Raw genomic sequence first — 22,297 nt, forward strand, 5'->3', positions numbered from 1 at the left:
ATCTGATCTGTGAACTTCTGTGAAAACCAATCTGAATAACCTTCATTGAGCATACCAATAGATAATGGATCCTGTTTTAATTTATTCTTAACATATTTTAATGTAAGAAGTTATATCTCTAAAACAAATCTATTTAATGACTAAAACACGTACATGCAATTTGCTAATCAAATCTCTCTTCAACAGCAAAGCATTTTTCAAATCCAGGGAAATTTCCTAATCGACTGCCTAGTGCAGGCGCCCACACACAGAGCCCTTGCCGTGCCAACTCTTATAGCTACGGTCAATGTAGTGAAGACACCCACATAGCAGCAGCTGCTGCCATCCTGAACCTTTCCACCCGCTGCAGGGAAGCTGCAGATATCCTCTCCAACAAACCACAGAGTCTGCATGCCAAGGTAGGCCAGTCCAAGAGCCCGGAGGGTGGGCCAGTGACTGAACCGTGAGAATAAACTGCCTTTCATGTTCCTAACCACATTCACTACCTTGCCGCTCCCCATCCCTAAAGCACATCCCCTCCTCGTCTTAGGGAGAGACTCAGAGGATCACGGACAGGGATGAGTTTCATGGCTTCAAGGAGGAGTGAAGGAATGTTGTTCTTGAAGGCGGCATACCAAAGGCTGGGGAGAAGTGAGTGATGGAGCCTGGTTGGGGAGATTTATAGACATCAAACCCACCTTTGTGTCGGGGACTTTGGCACACAAGAAAGAGGCTTGCCATTAAAAATCAATCTGAACAATGGAAGCTTTTTGCTGTCTGCAAATCAAAGATGGTAGGAAATGTCTGACTACACAGTGACTTGTAAAACAGTTGCAAAATTGACTCAGGACATTTTATTATTGCACACATTACTCTTGTATAAGGCAAGATAGTCTCAGATGCCGTGGTATTCTCAAAGGACGCTGAGTAAAACCTGGATACATTAAGTTAACAAGAGATGGTTCAGGGAGACTTTTGAGAACTCAGGGCATTCAAATCCAAAATCAAATTCTGTGAAGTTTATGAAGATGTCACATTTCTAAGGCCCCTGAAATGAATCACGTTTCTCTGATAAACCTCTCCTCCCTGACTGACAACGAGAAGGAGACATCTGTGTTTCTGACACCTTGACGACAACAACGACAAAAAGATCCTCCATGTCTCCCCTTTTGAGGAGGAGGGGTTTTTCAGGCTACAGAGTAGCAGCGATCCTCAGATCCGAAGAGGGAAGGTTAGAGCTGCTCCCACAGTCCCCCAGAGCCTGTAACTCCCATCTACACAAAGGGCTCAGTGAAAAGACATTCTTTTGCTACCTAGATGGCTGAAGCCAGCTGAAGCCAGCTGAAATAAAGTGCCCAGGCTTATCTGGAGAAGAGATTTTCCCCTTGCTGTAAGTGGGAGATCTCCTGGGTTAAACCCTAACCCTGAAACTCAGGCGATTAGAGTAGATAGCTCTCTTTTTCCTGCAAGCGCAGCCCCATCCCTGGTGTGGTCAGCTGCTCACCTGTGCTGTGCCAGGCCTTCAGGAGAGCAGGGAACGCGGTGCCATGGAGCATTTGACAGAAGAATCAGAATTAGCTTCTGGACAAATCTGAGCCAAGTAAACCCCAGGAAGAGTTGGTGGCCAAAAACCTCTCAAAAACAATTTTTAAACAAATGAGGTTCTTAAACAAAGAAAAACGCACCCTCTGAAAATTATAAAGAAAATTCCAAGCTCTCCAAATTCAAAGGAATTTAGGTCAGAAATTATTTACATCAGCAGATGATTTAGGGTGCTTTACAGTGTTACTTTAGTTTGTTTTTATTCATTTTGTTAAAACCTGAATACATTTCTCCTTTTTAAAGGGACATTCTAATAGGCAGCTAGTTGGAGTAACACTAAAATATCTTCCTTCTTAGGCTTTATATTATTTGTTTGTTAAAGCTGTCCTTTGAGAATAAAAGGACCACTATTATAATGATTAACGCCGCTTAAATTATTTGAGCAAATGATTGTGGAATGCGTGCTTTCCATCTGCACAGGTAGATTTATTTTGTTTTGTTTTTCGGAATTCTGCCCTTAACCTTTATATTCTCCATGTTCTAGTAGTTGCTGGAGCCAAACAATGAATCAAACAAGGATGACCAAAAACTGAGGATATTTTCCCTTATCAATATATGTTTTGTTCATTTCTTGAATACCTTCCGGTCACAAACATGACTGTTAAGTTGGCACATTCCAAAATTCCTAATAATTGACTTCTGCGTCTATTCTCACACTCCTATTGGGAGCATGCCGTGTGCCAGAGTTGCTCTATGGAGCGGATACTCCCGCCCAGGGTGACAGGAACTGCCCTGTGGGTCTCAGCCTCCATACAGCCAACCAAGTCTTAACTGCAGAAGCCAAACCGTGGACATGATGAGGAGGATGGAAGAGACAGAGAGAGTACCAATCGACTCTTAGAAGGAGTTTGTTACATTAGCAGTTTAAAAAGCCATTTTCCTACCAAAATGATCTCATTTGACATAGTGGTGCTTAAAATAGGATAAATATGGCACCCTACAGTGTCGCTTTGTGCAGAATCTTTCTTCCAGGCGCATATTCTCACACAACTGTAGCAATTTGCAGAATTCTGTTCTAGTTGGATCCTATGTTCTAAACATAAAAGAGAACCTCATAAATTCCTAAAACCACAAAAAATAATCATTGTAGCAAAAAGTGAGAAAAAGCCAAAGTAATTAACCCTGAAAAATGGCCTCCGATCAAACAGTGGCCAATGTAGGCCATTTCTATTCAGTGTTTCACTTTACTTTGTGCCCTTCACTTAATATAGGATTAGCTATATATAAACGATCTTCCCCTGTTGAATACGAGCCTGATTCTCTATCCACTATGACTTGATTTTTCCTCCATGGTGGTTAGTATGTTTATTTCTGCTAGCCAAAATCCATAGTTTTCTTGAGCTTCTTATTTAGAAAGAAGGATATAGAGATGTACAGATTTTCCCTACTCTTGACTTCTGTAGCTGAGCATAGAAGCATTTTTTGATGTATAGAGAGGTATTCTGGCAGATGGACTCTTAGCTGTACCCACCAAATGGTCTATGAGGTTTGGACTGCCCTGCCACAGACCCTGCCTTCAAGGAGCTTATGGGCGAAGCAGAAAAAAAGAAATGGTTGTTCCAGGTAGAGAGCTACATTTTCAGAGGTGACATTTCTAATGTCCAGGGGAGGCATGGGTGGCTTTGATCATAATCTGGGTGAGGGCAGATTTCTCATTTTCCTTCTGCCTCCACGCAGTCCTTTCTGTGATGGAATGAGCTTCTCTGACATTGTTTAAAGAGTCCAGTAGGAGAACAAATTACAGGTCAGGCTGTCACATGTGGGCACAACCTTTTTAAAATCAAACCAAAGGACATTAACCTTGAAATTGCCTCCATACCCACTTGTTGGGGCTAAAACAGATCTTTCTCGTGCTACCTGCAAGCTCACAACTGACTCCGAGTTTAGTGGGAAATCTAAATTCATGATTTACAAAATCCCTATTCTTATGGAAAATAATAGGAGCAGAGGCTGTCTTCAGAGAGGCAAGAGAACTCTGAGTTCCTACACAGTCTAAAAACAATGTAGGACAATAGAGATATTCCACAGTGTTCTTCTCCTTCTGAAGTTTCCCAGCCCCACCTGACTGTCTACCCAACACTAAAGCACTTCCTTCATGGACTCTTTCCCAACATCGTGTTGAGAAAATCAGTGCTAACATTGCCCACCACTACTCAGTCAAGTCTATTATATCCTGAAAGTAGATGTGAAAAAGAATTATTCGTTTGTTAAAATATTATATGTTAAAAAAAAAAAAAAAGAAGATAGCAGGAAGGGAAAAATGAAGGGGGGGAAATCGGAGAGGAGACGAACCATGAGAGACTATGGACCCTGAGAAACAAACTGAGGGTTCTAGAAGGGAGGGGCGTGGGGGGATGGGTATTAAAGGGCACGTACTGAATGGAGCACTGGGTGTTATGCACAAACAATGAATCATGGAACACTACATCAAAAACTAATGATGTAATGTATGGGGATTAATATAACATGATAAAAAAAACTAATGATGTAGTGAATGTTGACTAACATAATAAAATAAAATTAAAAAAAAATACAATCCAGCATGTACACAGCACATCTACACCACCAAAATTACCTGTATGTTGCTTTAAGTATCTCTGAGGAGTCAAGTCAGAAGAAAAAATTAGTAATATCAATATTAGTGGATATCACAATGGTTAAGGGTAATTTGTCTGAAGTATGAGCCTCCCTTGAAACTAGTACTTTCATTGGTTCTAAGATTGGAATAATGTCCTTTGTTTTAATTTGGAACTAATATGAGTTTGTAAAACGTTCATGGGCCACAACCTCAAACACCCCCCCCTTCGGTCTGGCCACCGTTGCTGCTGTTATGAGCGCAGCATTCAGTAGAAACAGGTGGCAGGCATAGAGTGAGCACCCTGGGTTTGCTGAGTTTGCTGAGGCTGTCCTCCGGCCCCCGAGAGCACATGCCAGCACGTGTCGGAGACACTCCCCGTTTCCTTCCTTCCTCCCACCCTCAGCAGCAGAGGTAGGAACATGCACATGGTCTATCTTTATCCTGATCGCTTCTGCTTGCCAAGCATTCTGTTGTTTGTTTTGGTGTTTTCCCCACCTGTTTAGACAAAGTGGCATATGCACAGTGTGCCTTAAAAGAAAACAAAAAACTGACACTTGCTTGGAATGTTTAAAGTTCAAAGTCTGTTTTGTGCTTGAATAAGGCCTAGAAACAACATGAGAACACGTCACCATCCTCGCTGCCTGATATCAGAAATAGCCTGATGGCTCTTGGGAGGGTTAGAATCCAAAAGCAGCCCTTTTTCAGTAACTTTAATGTCATGTCAGATTCTACCATATATTTTGAGTGAAATGTTATGAGAGACTTGGGTCGGAGATCACAAACCAACTTATCTGTGTGTACATATTTAATAATTCTCTCTTTACCTCTGCATACGGTAGCATAGGGATGTGTCTTTTGGCATTTGGAAACCCAATCAAATTATTATTATTATTATTATTATTATTATTATTATTATAAGTTGTCATTTATTGAACACCTACTATGTGCCAGGCACTGTAAATAAGCACTTTGCTTATATTAATTCTTTTTAATCCTTCCAGAAACTCTGTAAAGAAGGTATCATCCCATTTAGCAGATGAAGAAATAGTAGTATGGGGACATTAAATAATTTTCTCCAACTGGCACAGCTATAACTGTTGGAACTAAAATTTTAACTCATACCTGTCCAACTTCTTATGTTCTTAAAGATCTTACCATCATGTCTTATATAGACTGCTGGCCAACTTAAGAATTTTCACTGACTTTGGTTCCAAGTCTCAAAGATTTTTGGAAAATGGTTATAAATTTAATTTTAATTTCATACCTTATGTCAGACACTGATTTCTCCCCTGAATTCCATCATTCTATTTATGTTGAGTAAATTTCACAAGTTTACACTCTGAACTTAACTGTGTTAATACTCAATTACTATTTGGTAAGAATAAGATACTTTAATTTCGTTTTTTATTGTTAATACCCTGCCTACTTTGAAAACATATTTCAGATAGCTTTCAATACAGAGAAGATACTCCCCAAACAAAGGACCCTGAAGCAAAAGTGAAAGAACATAAGCCAGAGGATGAAAACCAGAAGCTAATTACAGCAGAAACCTAAGCTGAGGGACACTTAATTTTTGCACTTCCTAGTATCCAAGTCAAAAAGGAAAAGATGGCGGGTGACCCCTCTTGTGTTAATAGAAAACCTGACAAATACAGAAAACAGTGGTGTCTTGTTATATCTGTGTTTTGAAAGTTAACACTTTTCACAGTAGAACTTTAAGGCAAAGTTATCTTTCTCTCATTACCATCTTTGAATGTGTAATTTTTAATTGTTAGAACATAATCATGCTGTCATTTGCCTGGAAACTATTGGAGACTGGCCTTAAGACTATCTTTTAAATACAAGTAGAGTAATTTCTGTGTTTCCCTTTTGTTCTTCAGGAAACAAATTTCTACCCTTTTCCCCTGGTTGTAGGTATAATAGGAATGCCAGGTTGTTTCCTGCTTTCCGTAATAGACGTCTTTTCCTTGTTGTAACATAATCCTCGTAATTATCATTTTACTGGTTGCATAATGTGCCATTAAATAGATGTAGCATAATTTCATTAATCATTTCTCTGTTGAGGGGCATCTGAATCACTTCTCATTTTATGGTCCACATAAGGATTATATAACAAATAATTATTTCAGCTTTCAGTTGAATAATAATTCATATTTATTAAATTACCTTTCACTAACAATCTCCTCTACGTATAACATAAGCTCCTTGAGGGCAGGAACAATATATTTTTCAATTTTCTTTCCCCCAAAATATGGAAGCTTGAAAACGTTAAGTGCTTTCTCAATAATTTAATTAATAAATACATCATACATGGCATCGGTACCTCGAAATTGGCTGAAAGTGATGGTCCTTGATGTTGGTCCTAACTTGGAAAGTACATGAATAGTATTAGACCTACGTCTACCCTCAAAAAAAACCCCTTTAAATTTAAATTTAAATGGCTAAAATAAGGATCCAGAACAGCGAATGGCGCTTTTAGAAATCAGAATGCTAGAAGTCAGCAGTGGGGGTCCATGTCAGCTGAATGTTATGCCCTCTTGCTCCTGTGGCCTCTCCCACCACCCCCTCCTTTGTGTGCTGCCATTTGGAATTTCAAGCACAGACAGAAGTGATGCCTATTGATACGGCTCTGAATAAAAAATCCATGCAGTAAACGTGTGATCCACCCATCTATGGGCAGAAAGGGACCCTTCTCTGGTACTGTGTGTAATTGTTGAATGCATCTGTGCGCTCACTTAAAGCCCATCTGTACCCTGCTGCCCAAACGTGCTTTCTCCCTGTCAAGTCAGGTGCTCAGAGCAGCCGGCTGGGGCGCAGGATATACAAGAGTGCCTCTTTTAAACATTAGGAGTGATTTTTTTTCCCCCAATCAGCTCGTGCTTACTCAAGATGTAAAACATAACAACTCCGAGAATCTCTAATTTTTTTGTTTACTATTTGGAATTTTTTTCTGCAAAAACTAAAATATATATTGGTGTTGTCTTGGAATAGTTGATATTTTTTCAGGGAGATCGGATCTGCACTATTTATGGGTTTTGCACTATAAAACTCTGCAGCCCAGTCACATGGCTTCTTTTTCCTAAGCCATCTGTCACAGAGGTCTGGAATTTTATGTGAATGTTGGTTGTGCAGTCTTAACCCAAGTTTTTTTTTTAATTTTTTTTAATGAAAAATGTCAGCAACTACAATATTTAGCATTTTACTTTACATTGGCCATTAAACTTGATTACTATAGCTCTGTTTCATTGCTATAGTTACATATCAGCTATGAAGCCAAGAATTATTTTGATGTGCTCACAGCAGAATACATTGTTGTACCACGGAGAGAGCACATGGCACTGATATGGTTAATATCTTGGAGTTTTGTAACTAAGGTTTATTAATGCTGGTATAAAAACGTATTTGATATTATACAGATGGCATAAGATGTTGTGGTTACTAAGTTATTATCCCGGATAAGCTGTACTGTCAAATTCAGGGCTTAAAACTATCCCAGGAGATTAAACTATTTACTAAAAAGGACAGAAAGATATAGCCAAAGCATCTTAGTGCAAACATACTAGAAGTATATTTACCTCCCACAAATATAACAAAGCATATCTACCTCAGAGGCTGGGAGATTGAAAATAGGAACTATGCAGGTGAAACAAGCAAACAGAAGAGGTGCCTCATTTTCCAAATCAGGTGCAAGCAGTGAGCCTTTGGAGCACAACTACGCTGGCCCACACCTCAGCGGCAACTGTTGGGGAGGGGGAAAGGCAGAGTGTAAATGGGGAGTTAAAATAAATCCCTCCGGGGAAGTAACTGGCTACCATATGGGTTAGGGATCTTGCTAACGTACTCAAAGAGACTCCGGCTTTGCCAGCCAAAAGGGAAAAGAGCTGAGACGTTGTCCAAGATTTAATTGTGAATTGATGGATGATAGTGAAAATACGGAGAGGTATTTATCTGACCCACTTAGGAGAAAGACAAGCGAGCTCTTCCCGCATTCGGAGTCCTACTGCATGGCAGTGTTCACAATTGGCGACAGCACAGGGACCATCCTTAGGCATGCATCCTTCGGAAGATCCAGAGCACGCGGGCAGTTGTTGGGACTTGTACCTTAAACTACAGCAACAACAACAACAACAACAAAAAGATAGCCAGCTGTATCCCAAGGAGAAATGCCGTGAGGTATAGTGAGTTTTAAGTCTCATACTAAGCGTCTGGAAAAGAATCCAGCTTTATTCTCAAGTTTCCCTCTACAACTTACCTCCAAGCAGACCTGATGGCCGCAGATACCTGAAGGCTTCCGGAATCAACAACAGTTTGCCCTGTCTGCCTCCGGCCCCCGCCGGCACCCCTCACGTTAACAAAGCTTTTCTGGTTCAAGTAACCCAGGGGAAAAGGTCACGTTCGTATTAATCTAGTATTCCAGTAAAAATTCTCTTGCAGCTGGTTATTTTTGCATATATTCACGTTAGATTAATACTGCATTGGGGGGTGAGCTGGGAAGTAGTGCTGGGCCTTTTTATAAACTCAAGTGTTAATGCTGTAAGTGATGAATTGAAAGTGATAATTCTGCAAACCAGAAAAGGAGATTTAAAGCTAAACTTCAAAAAAAATATATAAAACAGGGTTAGCCAATACATTTAGCATTTGGAACATCTTATTTATATTAGACTCTACTTTGTTTAAACCCAGAAACACGAAGCTCACTAATGGTGCTGCTCTTAAAAGTCTGCCTAAGAATTGAACATTAACCAAAGCAAATCAGAAAGCTAGATTTTAAATCAGATATACTTACATAAAAGCTTGCATTTAAAATTATCCCTTAAAAGCCCCACATGGCTAGGCTGTAACTGCAAACTGCTTAAATGTTTTTCTGTTTCCTATTGTATACCAGGGAGCCGAGATAGAAGTGGATGAAAATGGCACATTGGACTTAAGCCTGAAAAAAAATCGAATCCTGGACAAAGCTGCACCCCTAACTTCCTCTAACACTTCTATTTCAACTCCTTCCTCTTCCCCATTCAAAACAAGCAGCATTTTGGTCAATGCAGCATTCTATCAGGCTCTCTGTGATCAAGAGGGCTGGGATACTCCTATCAACTATAGCAAAACTCATGGGAAGACAGAGGAGGAGAAAGAGGTATTGTTTCAATATGTCGATCACTAAGTTTAAGACAGAGCATGATTGGAGAGTATTCTTAGCTTTTTCCCCCTACGTTACTTTTCATACTCCTGTTTAGATAATGCCTAATCCTGTACCTTGTTTTAGATTTTGGTAAAGTGATGATCTTAAATTTCATCAGAAACTGATAAATGAATCCAACTTTTTCTGTCACTTGACTAAAATGATGTCACTGAGTGAATTGGATCCCCATCAGGGCTGCAATTGTGTGCACGGCGTGAGAGATTATATTAGACATCCCTTCAGATACAGCAGCCCGTAAGGTGCAGTGTATTACTCAACACTGAAATGCCAGCTTACTAACTCTTTCTGAACCAGAGGGTAGAAAATGAAATCAAATCAGGGATGAGTAAGAATCATGTCAAAATCCTTTCCTTGGTTTCATGAAGGAACTATGCTAGCCTGTCTACATATAGAGCCATTGGCTGAGGTTTGGATCATGGGTGTCTAAATTGTATCAATCTCAAAGTGAAGGAAATGCATTTGTGTGTTTGGTTATCTTTGGAGTAGCCAGGTGTCGTGACTGCACAGGTTCATCAAGCCTGCATCTCCCTAGTTTGAGCCACCTGGCCTAGTCTAATTAGCCATGATTTCGCGTCGTCCAAAAGAATTCATGGCCAGAAACCTCCACTATTTAGACTCTATATCATTGCAAATGTGACCCTAATTGTTACAGTAGTGATTCACTTTGCTTTGCTGTTTGTCGGGACAATTGTTGATACTTGCCGGTTGATTATGATTAAAGAAATAAAATAGCCACTGTCTTTGGAAGGGTGCACCACCTTTTTCATCTTTTTGAAGTACAAAAACTTTGGGGGGAAAAACTAATTTGATTTTAGCATATGCTTTAACATCTCAGAGCATAAGTTGACATAAACAGTAGTGATCACAAGATTGGGTTGTTTCTCCAATTCCCCTTCTTTCGTTCCTTCCTCCCTTCTTCCCTCCCTCCTTCCCCTCCTTTCTTCCTTCTTCCCTCCCTCCTTCCTTCTTTCTTTCCTTCCCCCACCCCTCCCTTCTCTCCCTCTCTCTCTCTCTTCCCTTTTCCTTTCCTTTCCTCCTTCCTTCCTTCACTCCCTCCCTCCTTCCTTGCTTCCTTCAGCACACTTTCCCTGGCATCTCCATGTCCAGAAGTAACATAGGTCCGAGGGAAGCAGCACCAAATGGGACAAACTTCCCCCATATGTATGCTCAGTCTGGTAAGGACACTGACAGGTAAATAAATACAGTGACAAATGGAATAGCACGAGCAGGTACACAATGAAGAAATAAAGGAATGCCAACCTTACGTACAGTGGTCAGGGATGGGTTCCTGGAGGATACCCCAGGATCCAAGGCAGACTCTGTGTCACCACCACCCACACCATCACAGAGAAGTGGGGGGGGGGGGGGAATTCACACAACAGCAGTTTCTGATTCGATTCTGCCATTCTAGTCTTAGTCATTTTATTCTGCTTGGCTTTACAAAATTTGCCTCGAGTATTTAGGGATGGTCTTAGTTAATCTATCATAACACTATTTTAGAAGAACCATTTCTAAAAATAATATATGTTTGACTCTGATCATTATAAAACTAATACCTGCAAAGTATTAGAAGCTGATTTACCTTAAGTGATGACCACAGATGGGCAAACATGTACCTCTTCCATCCACCACATTCCCCCCTGCCATTTTGGACTTGTGCAAAATAACAGAAGTTACACCTAACTGCTGTTTATTTTTATAATCTGGAAATCTGTCAGTATGCACATTAACTGATCATTCTGCACAACTGGTCTGAAATGGAGGTAAGGAAGCAGTGGAAGTTGTTGAGAAGCACAATCATGATGAGATCAAGATTAGTGATCCAATCCCACTCTGTAGAAGCCAGCTTTAGAGAAAGGGAATACCCTCTCATTCATAAAACTGCTTCATCCCCAGCTAGTCCAATAGTGGACCGGATCATGGCATATCCCACTCTACACCACCAAAACCCAATCCTAGTTAGAAGATCTGTTGATGGGGGGGTTCAGTTAAAGTCTCATGTCACATGAAGGACTATATTTACAAAGTAAGCATAACTGTGCTCCTATTCTTGGATGAATCCCACTAGGATAAAACCTACCTTGTTTGGGAGCATCTCAGTGTCATGTGCAGGGTGGGACCTAGACTTTCTGTCCCCACCCTTGTGACTGCTATAAGTGGACCATGATCAACAATCACCAGAAATCTTCCTTCCAATATCAGACATACTGATTCAGTCCTGAGTAGTAATGAAGCAAATTTGTATTAAGTGGGTTCTTGTTTTCATTTAGGTCTCTTGTATTGTTTTAACTGGGTTATAATTTTTGGCCTCGGCAACAATGTCAACAATGTACTCACATTCTGAGACATTCCTCTCATTTGGAGGTCTAGTAAGTACTTCAAGAACCTCCTTGGCTATACCTCTTATCACTCAGATAGCCAGAAAATGAGGTCTCATAACAAATATTTTCTTTATTTCCAATCTCATTTTTTTTTGCATAATTCCAAAAAACATCTGGATTCACCTTGGCAGCTTCATGGATTCAATTGGAGTATGTTCTTATCTAATGCTTATATATCTGTGACAGTGTTTTTGTTTTTTTTTTTAAGATTTTATTTATTTATTTGAGAGACACAGCGAGAGAGGGAACAGAAGCAGCGGGAGTCTGAGAGGGAGAAGCAGGCTTCCCGCTGAGCAGGGAGCCGGATGTGAGGCTCAATCCCAGGACCCTGGGATCATGACCTGAGCCGAAGGCAGACGCTTAACGACTGAGCCACCCAGGCGCCCCCTGTGACACTGTTTTATTTCCCAGCAATTTCATGGGGAAAATGGATTTGGTTAGATTAGATTTCTGCTCTTTTCAGAATGGCTTACTTATTCAGGTCTGACAGTACAGACTTTTAGTGCTACAGTTTGCAACCTAAGCATTCTGGAATCTGGAATCGAGAAGCTTTGTGGAGATTCAGTGTCACTAAGAATGACAAAAGAGGACTTTGAAAATGCTAAGTGAGTTCGTAGAATCAAGGTGCTTGCCCTAGGTTTGAGTTGACAAATTGTTTTCTTAGAGAGAGTGCACCCTTGCGAGCTTGTGGGGAGGGGAAGAGGGAGAGGGAAAGAAAGAATCTTAAGCAGGCTCCACACCCAGCACAGAGCCCCACACTGGGCTTGATCTCAATACCCTGAGATCACAACCTGAGCCTAAATCAGGAGTCCCACGGTTAACCAACTGAGCCACTCAGGCACCCCGACAAAATATTTTTTAAGCTTATTGTCATAGTGATCTGAGCATGAGTGACTCATTGCTTGGGGAAACTATACCTGATGGGGACACACTCACACAAAAGTGCTTCTGCAGCACTGTAACTCCGTAAGACAGTTTTTCACCCCTCCTTCCTTGTGCCTTCATCTGTGCTGAAGTAATCTACAAATAGACAGTATTTATCACCCTCTTCTGAATCTTATAAATGAGAACTGTGATACTTGCTAGTTATTATTTTGAAAAAATAGACTGTATTCAATGTCCTCGTTGTGAAGGTAGCAGAGGGACACTGAGTTCAGTAAGAATAATCTTATTATTCTAACAGTCATGTCTCATTATCCTAACAGTCATGAAAAGCAGGATTATTGTCAAAAGTTTTTGGAGGAGAAAATTGAGGCTCAAGGAGCTTAAATTGTTGGTCCTTGGTCCTATAGAAATTAAGAAATGGGCCTGGGCTTCCCTGAAATGAAGAAAGAGGAGAAGGAAGAGAATGGAGAGAAGAAAAAGGTTAAATAGCACATCAAAAAGTGCCAACAGCTAGGGAATATTGAGGACAATTAGAAAGGGAAGGGAAAAAGAGAAGGAAGAAGAAATGGTGCTTGGTGAGGCGCGGGGAAGCCAACAGTGGTCTACAGTGCTTCCCAGGGCAGCAGGACCAAACCTCCCCTGAGCGTGATCTACAGGACACGACCACACAAACCAGTCACAGGAAGTGGTCCGTGCCTGTCTTTTCCAATGAGCCCCACCTGGATGCTGCACTCGGCTCAGGCAATATACTGTGAATGTTTGAAGACCGGGTGGTGGTCGGCTCTTAATCTGACACCCTGTCCTTCCCACGGGCACCTCCACCCTTAGCCCACACAACACTCACACACGTACACACACACACACACACACACACGCACAACCAGAAACAGAGCGATTATTTCTAATTCATTGTTATCTAGTTCATATGCACAACAGTTGCTTAATTTTGGTGGTAATTTTCAGAAAATATTGTCTGTCTCTCTTAGTGAAATAGCCTGTCCAGATGCCCCCTAAAAAAAATCCTGAATCTGGAAAAAAATCAAAAAATCTCAAAAGGAAAGTGCTGAGAAATAACTAGGGCTGTCAGTTCCATTCAACTGTCAGTTCTCCAAAGATTTTAGGGCTTAAAATGTTAAAAGTGCCAGATGCTATTATCTGTTATTCATGTTACCATTATGTTCTGGTCTTTACTGAAATCAATATAAACTTCCATCTGTACATTGAAGGAATTTCATTGCATCCATATACTTTCTAAACACAACACAGATATGCCAGATTCTCTCTTACATGTCCACAGGATAAAATTATTATTTTTAAAATTATATTTTAAATTTCAAAATAATTCTTCCAAATGACATTGGCTTATTTTTTACTGGGTGCTTCTTAAAAATTCATCTAATATAAAGTGATTGTGCAACAAAATTAAGAATTCTTTCAATGATGGTCACCTGTATTTTAGTACATATGCTCTCTGCAGGTTTCTTGGGATAGGATGCTGAGCAAAGAAAAGGGGAAAAGACAATCATTTCATAATGTAATTGCATGCATACGAGTCCATAGTTTTTAGAAGAACCCACGAAATATTTAAAAGCTTGTATCCAGTGAAATTATCCTTTTAAAACATTACCACATGTTACTATACCAAATTAAATACCATATATTCTGCAAGCATTATTTTTATATACATTTTAGTTACAATAATAATTTAAATTTTCATAATTGATGATTTTTTCAAAATCCTTTATTCCCTTGTTTCCCATAATGTATAGATTCAGCAGTCAAATGATAGCTGATAAAATTTATATGTTCATCTATAAATGTAAATGCCTTTAGGAATACTTTGTTCTTAATTTTATCATAAAGATAAAATTCACTGTATGCCATTTAAAAAAAATTAGCATCTAAACAGAAAAACAAAGGCTGTTCCACACTGAGGCAATATTGGATTTAGCATTTGTATCGACTTTCAAAAAGCCAAGACATTTATAAATTGTAGCAGAAAACACTACCTGGGTGAAATCCAGATAGCACCAAATGGAATAGAGGGTGGCATTATCAGGTTTAAGGTCTTTTTTTTTTTTTTTGCTCCCGTAATCAGTATTTTTATTTTAATTTATTTCAATTTTTTTATTAATATACTGTACTATTCGTTTCAGGAATACAGGTCTGTGATTCATCAGTCTTACACAATTCACAGCCCTCACCATAGTAAATAGGTCTTCTATTTAGGAATTGCCTCATGTTGGGCATTTATAGTATAAAACTTGAAAAGGAGAAGCACCATCCATCTATTTTGCTATAGATTGCATGGAAGTAGCTTTAAAGTGGTACTTCTCTTTGTATCTTAAAGGGCACCTATAATCAAGCACCCATTTCTCCTTATTTTTAAGGGATGTACTATTATCTCCTACTATTTTCAAACATATAACAATTTTAAAATATGACAACTTAGAACTATAAATAATATGAAGGAAGAAATTGTACCAAACGAGGTTTTATTTATTTGGCCTGAAGATAGAGTTACTTCAGATAGTTTACCAATGTATTTATCGCTGTATGGTTTTGTGGAAAATGACTGAATTGCTATCCAAGTAATTAATGAAAAAAATTACACTTACCTTTATGACTGAGATCAAGGTGTAGAATTTTTCCTTGGTGCAGAAAACCCAGGTATTTGTTTTTCCATTGATTTTGAGTATAGACCTAGGATTATTAAAATTAAATTTTGCCATCACATGTTTATATCCATTTAATTTAAATGAGATTTACCTTGAATAATTCAAATAAGTTTTCTCATTTTATTTTATTTTTTTTTAAAGATTTTATTTATTTGACAGAGAGAGACACAGCAAGAGAGAGAAACAAGCAGGGGGAATGGGAGAGGGAGAAGCAGGCTTCCCGCAGAGCAGGGAGCCTGATACGGGGCTCAATCCCAGGACCTTGGGATCATGACCTGAGCTGAAGGCAGACGCTTAACAACTGAGCCACTCAAGTGCCCCAAAGTTTTCTCATTTTAAAGAGATCAGTACTTTTGAGAATTAGAATACAGTTTTCTATATTAATTAATCTGATTTTAATATTAAATCCAGGAAGTATTATATTTACTGGATATAAGCTTAAGATGTAAGTAAGCTAATTATGTAATTAAGGAAAACCATCATTAGTCTTCTGTAAGATAATATATCAGATGGTAAATAAATTATTTGAAAGGGTTACTAAATCTTCCTTATGAAATCAAGATCAGTATTAAGCTTAACAGAAGGCCACAAAAATTAGTGATAATCCAGCAAGAAATTCCATCCAATGACTCAAGCATTATGAGATACCAACTTAGCAAAAGAGGTAACTTAAGAAAAATAGGAAGTGATGTGACAATAAAAGCAATTATCCAGAAAAAATAAAATTCAATGGCTAAATATTGTGGACCACTTATTACATATTTAAACAAACAATTTAAATCGTACTTATTTGTATATTAGAAAGGACATTTTGTTAACCTAAATTTACTTATTCTTTTTTGTTTAAAAATTTGTGGTTCATTTTTGCAATATTTCTTTTGTTTTATCAATGACTGCTGTGTATATAAAGAACTATTCCTATGTTCTCTAGGAAACATTCATTATACAATAAAATCTGAAATGTATTTGTTATACAGCTCAAGAAATGCCTCTGTAGTTATATTTGCCAAAATGTGAACTTTTAAAGTTGTCCCCATGAATTGCAATTTTTCTTCACCAAGGATAGAGGTCCATAATAATCAGGATATATCCTTATACTTATTACCTTATTAATTTTATGTACAAATCCTATGAAGAATTGCAGCTAAGTCATTAAGCTAAAACTCAAATTCCTCCCTGATGACTTCAAATACAGTTGTCTTTACAGGGTGGCCTAATGCCTTCTGTGCTTCTGTATTTTTTTTCTTCCAGAAAGATCCAGTGAGCTCTCTAGAAAATTTAGAGGAAAAAAAGTTTCCTGGAGAGGCCTCCATCCCAAGCCCTAAACCCAAGCTCCATGCAAGAGATCTCAAAAAAGAACTAATCACGTAAGCGATCTTCACTGGCATATTCTGTGAGATTCTAGAATTAGGAGACTCAAGTTCAAAATTTTGAGTAATAATATCCTGGTTTATAAGTTGACTTTAGGAATGTTTTAGGACAACTTCAGCCAGTCGATAGTTAAATGTTCCATACATAACTAAATTTATGCTTAGAACTAAGAGGATTATGGGGAAAAAAGTATACATGACATGATTTCATGCTAAGAGATGATTGAAAAAACAAAAACAATATAAAGCAACTAGAAATGTTTATGTGTTTTGTTTTGTTTTGTTTTGTTTGGCTGATCAGAACCTTGCATTGTGCTCTGCTCCACTGAGTCAGGCTGAACTCAGCGTCTCCAGAGTACCATTTACTAGTTTCGTAGCCTTAGACATAGTTTTTAAACTCATTTGAACCTCCAGTTTCTTAAATGTAAAGCAGGGCTATCAATAGTCATCTCATGAAATTGTGAAAATCTAAGGAAACAATCTATAAGAATATACAAAATGCCTAGTGGATAGTATGTTTTCATTGTGCGGTAATTATCACTGCTTGTGTCATGGACCATTAAGACATAGTATTCTAAGCAGGATTATTGCATTTTGCCCACTAAAGGCATAAACATTTTTTAATGGGGAAGTACATTAATTCATGTCTCTATTGAAATTTTTTGAGAAATTAATCACATTTAGTTAGGATTTAAATAATTATTGCATTGAAATTTAAAAAATATGACATGTGTTTAAGGTACAGATGGCAGCCATTTTCTTTTTGACTCTGCAATAAATATAAAGTCCCTAAAGTCTGTCAGCAAGTTAATGTTTCTTTCCATAACATAATTATAGTATCGTTAGCATATGGATGATACAAAAAACCTACTACCCATAGGTCTAACCTCTTTAACAGACTCATAGATTCTCCTCGAAAGCAGAGGCCAGCTTTTTCTTTTTGAGGGGAATTTTTGCATTTAATTTTGGGATTCCGTTAAAAATCACTTAACATTTTTCATGATGATGAGTTCAGTGATACTATAAAGTCAGTTGTGATGATGGAGTGAAAGATCCAGAATCCATTCTTAAATTTAGAGTCACATCTTTTTAGGACTAGTTGGGTCTAGATATTATTCTCTCTCTGGCAGTGGAATAATTGTTAATTTATTCAGTAACTATTTTTTGCCTGCCTACTATGTTATGTTCCAGGCATATGTCAGATGCTGGGAATATAGGGGGAACAAATTTGAAGTGAACTCTGCCCTCTGGAAAGTGCCTTGAAGGAAATTAACAGGGTGTCAGGATAGACAATGTTGCTTCTGAGTCAGGTGAATGAGTCGAAAAAATGTTTATATTTTGATCAGAAGTTCTTAATCTGACACCTACTGACCCCAGAAGATCCAAGTCAGTACTTCAGGGAGTCTATGAACCTTATAACACTTAATGTAAATGATTATTTGGGTAAGGGATTTTATGGCTTTCATCACCTTCTCAAAGGGTTCTGTGACTCAGGAGAGTTTAAAGACCAGGGCACTCGACAGCAATAAGTACTAGTTAAGACTACAGTAGAGGGGCACCTGGGTGGCTCAGTCGTTAAGTGTCTGCCTTCGGCTCAGGTCATGGTCCCAGGGTTCTGGGATCGATCCCCACGTCGGGCTCCCTGCTCTGCGGGAGGCCTGCTTCTCCCTCTCCCACTCCCCCAGCTTGTGTTCCCTCTCTCGCTGTGTCTCTCTCGATCAAATAAATAAATAAAATCTTTAAAAAAAAAAAAAAAAGACTACAGTAGAGGCCAGAGCAGGAACAAAGTTTCGGGGAGCAGGGGCCCTGAGCTGAGCCCTGAGGACTAGCCAGATGTGGAGAGACAGAGAGTGCAGGTGTGGACTCAAGCAGGACGGGGCCCTAAGAAGAGTGCCTGGTTGCAGGTTTGCATGAGCCAACCACAGGGGTTTAAACAGGAAAGTGAATTAACGGTGTAGTGCTTTAGGAAGAACAGCGTGCAAAATTATTCTGAAGCTGGAAGATCATCTAAAACATGGACGTGAAAAAAAATAAAATAGAACACTGATGTAAAGATTCAGACATGAGATCATGAGGCTAGAGAAACTACAGAAAGAAAGGGATAGGGCGCCTGGGTGGCTCAGTTGGTTAAGCGACTGCCTTTGGCTCAGGTCATGATCCTGGAGTCCCGGGATCGAGTCCCGCATCGGGCTCCCTGCTCAGCAGGGAGCCTGCTTCTCCCTCGGACCCTCCCCCCTCTCATGTGCTCTCTGTCTCTCTCATTCTCTCTGTCTCAAATAAATAAATAAAATCTTTAAAAAAAAAAAAGAAAGAAAGAAAGAAAGGGATAGAGTGCTCTTGAGGCCTTGAGGGTGCACATGCTACTGGCCCCTGACAGGGCAAAAGGGAAGCCCACAGAGAAAACAGAAATAAGGCCCTTTAGAGACACAGGAGGACGACTAAAGAAAATGTCCTGGCAACCGCTCCTAAGTTCCTTCCCCACTTCACCTCCAGTTATCTGGCAGGGGAGTAGAGATACCAGGATAGATGGTAAGTGAGGAGGAGAAGTGGGAGGTGTTTCAGGCAAACACAAGGCAGGATCCATTGTTTTTCTACACTTACATCCTTAGCAGACAGTATAGTCCTGCTTTGGTGTTTCACACGCGGAAGTGAGTGGCATGCAAGAAAATATTTTCTGTATGTAAATGGTGAAATGTTAAAGTATATTCATACACAAATATATTCAAAGCTGCCAATTAATGAGAGTTTCTAGCAAAAAATAACTCTTCCACTTAGCCACCAGCATCTGTATGATCTCTTCTGAATCTCTTCTGAATCTGAATCATTCTCTTCTGAATCAGTACAAAAGTATGTTTGTTTTTCTAATAAAAAATAATTAAAACCCCTCTCTTGACTTGGCTTTAACCTTGACCCCCTGTTTCTTCTTCCTTTCATACTTAACCTCCTCAAGAAAGTGTGACTCTTTCTCTCCTGAATTTCTCCCAGATAGGCCTTCGTTCTCATCGTTCCACCACAACCATCCTTAAGCCCTCCAGGGAACCCATCTCTGTGTGGTATCTTGGTCTTCTTGACCCTACTTGATGGGGCTGCCAGATTTGACAGAGCTGATCACTTCCTCCTCTGTCTTCTGCACCTGGCTTCTAGGGTACCACAACTTGGGACAGTTTCCCACCTCACCTGTTACTCCTGCTTAGACTCTGGTGCAGCCTTTCCAAAGATGGAATGTCCCAGAGGTCAGTTCTGGAACCTACTTTCACCTCTGTCTACACTCAGTCCCTCGGGTTCTCGGTGTTAGAACCATCTCTACTCTGAGGACTCCCAGGCCTGCATCACCTCCGGACCCATTTCCAATGGCACATGGGGAATGAGCTCTCCCCTCCCTGCAGGACCCTAGGGTAGGGTCTACCCCTCCCTCTCCACCAGCCGCCTCTTCTCCTGCTTTTCCCTAAGGCTTCAGGGCCTCACTGTTGCTATTCCCTATGCCATAGACATCTGCTGGGGCCATAGCTCCTCATCCTCCCTCAGCTCTTCTCTCAAATGTCACTTACATGAGGAGTCTTCCTGGCTACTATCATCCCCCAATCCCAGCCCTGATGCTCCTATCCCCTGTTTCTGGAACTCCTGTTGTCCCTCAGTATTTATCACCTTCTAATGCACTCATACATTTTGCTTGCCCATATTCTCTGTTGTCTGCCTTCCCAACAAGAGTGGAGGCCCCAGGAGGGCAAGGGTGTTCTTCTTTCATTGATTTTGTTGTCTCCTACATGCACACCATTGGTACATAATATTTACTGCAGTGCCTCTTACTTCCCCAACTACACAAACGGTGAATTGGGGGCAGGGAACACATCGCAAATGCTGTTACAGGCCTTGCACATAGAAAGTGTTCAATGAAATTATTCCTAGTGCAACACTGATATATTGTGTTGATATGTGACTGATTTTTAAATAATCTTAGACTGCATTCTTTATGGATTTAATAGGCAAACATTACTGGCTCAAATATGATTTTCTCTTATGACTTTAATGTTCACCTAGAACTTGGTAGCTGGAGCAACGTGATGGATGAGTACCAAACACACTAGAGTTTCAATGTCACTGAACACTGTTTCTTCCCAGAGGTGACTTGGGGTCAGCCATATACTTACTCCCTTGTGGAGTTACTTCAAGTTTTTAAAATCTTTGTATGGATTTTGTTTCTTCATATTACTCTGAATATCTTCAAAAATGGCAAATTTTCATCCTTTGGAGGTAGATTTTTGGAAATTGTGAGAGTCATTCCAAACTAAATGTAGTATAAAAGATTGATAATTAACCTGCGTTACCATTTTGAACAGAAAAATGAAGTGAGATTATTTTGTAATGGGCACTTCTCACTGGGACAAAGCTAATACAAAAGAGGAAGGGTTCTAACTCTGAAAAACAAACTGAGGGTTCTAGAGGGGAGGGGGGTGGGAGGATGGGTTAGCCTGGTGGTGGGTATTGAGGAGGGCACATTCTGCATGGAGCACTGGGTGTTGTGCACAAACAATGAATCATGGAACACTTCATCTAAAGCTAATGATGTAATGTATGGGGATTAACATAAGAATAAAATAAAAAAAAAAGAAATCATATGAAAAAAAGTAAAAAAAAAAAAGAGGAAGGGTTCTAAAAACATTGGAACAATATTTGAAATAGAATTTAATCATGAATTCTTAGGAAATTAACTCTATAGAAACCTCATGGTTCTCTCCTCATTTTCATCCCCAGAGAGATGAACATTTCAGTGGATACTTCTGATCTTTATGTACCTGTGTTATACACTGTTTTTGTAAAAGTCTTACTATAGTTGCATCCTTTTTCAAAAATTATGCTTTGCTTTATGTTTCTTTTTTTAAATTTTATTTTATTATGTTATGTTAATCACCATACATTACATCATTAGTGTTTGATGTAGTGTTCTATGATTCATTGTTTGTGCATAACACCCAGTGCTCCATTCAGTACGTGCCTTCTTTAATACCCATCACCAGGGTAACCATCCCCCCCACCTCCTCCCCTCTAGAACCCTCAGTTTGTTTCTTAGAGTCCATAGTCTCTCATGGTTCATCTCCCCCTCCGATTTCCCCCCCTTCATTTTTCCCTTCCTACTATCTTCTTCTTTTTTTTTTTTTAACATATAATATATTATTTGTTTCAGAGGTATAGGTCTGTGATTCAACAGTCTTACACAATTCACAGCACTCACCATAGCACATACCCTCCCCAGTGTCTATCACCCAGCCACCCCATCCCTCCCACCCCCCACCACTCCAGCAACCCTCAGTTTGTTACCTGCAATTAAGAATTCCTCATATCAGTGAGATCATATGATACATGTTTTTCTCTGATTGACTTATTTCGCTTAGCATAATACCCTCCAGTTCCATCCACGTCATTGCAAATGCAAGATTTTGGGTTTTTTTGATGGCTGCATAATATTCCATTGTATATATATACCACATCTTCTTTATCCATTCATCTGTTGATGGACATCTTGACTCTTTCCATAGTTTGGCTATTGTGGACATTGCTGCTATAAACATTGGGGTGCACTTACCCCTTCGGCTCACTACATTTGTATCTTTGGGGTAAATACCCAGTAG

The 22,297-nt window shown here is 39.5% G+C and overlaps 1 protein-coding gene across 2 annotated transcripts in view; it reads left to right on the plus strand.

Moving 5' to 3' along the window:
- The window catches only part of ST18 (ST18 C2H2C-type zinc finger transcription factor), a 70,865-nt gene that overhangs the window by 20,942 nt on the left and 27,626 nt on the right, over positions 1-22,297 (plus strand). Inside the window, exons 8-10 of one of the 2 annotated variants that reach the window (XM_045896565.3) lie at positions 187-398; positions 9,045-9,290; positions 16,552-16,667. In XM_045896565.3, the coding sequence (XP_045752521.2) occupies positions 187-398; positions 9,045-9,290; positions 16,552-16,667 (574 nt within the window). The remainder of the gene's footprint in view (positions 1-186; positions 399-9,044; positions 9,291-16,551; positions 16,668-22,297) is intronic. The other variant, XM_064588341.1, reaches the window with a different exon arrangement.

Source organism: Mirounga angustirostris, unplaced genomic scaffold, assembly GCF_029215605.1.
Source record: "Mirounga angustirostris isolate CCGP_5_RB_7025 unplaced genomic scaffold, mMirAng1.0.hap1 SCAF_4, whole genome shotgun sequence".
Classification (NCBI taxonomy): Eukaryota; Metazoa; Chordata; class Mammalia; order Carnivora; family Phocidae; genus Mirounga; species Mirounga angustirostris.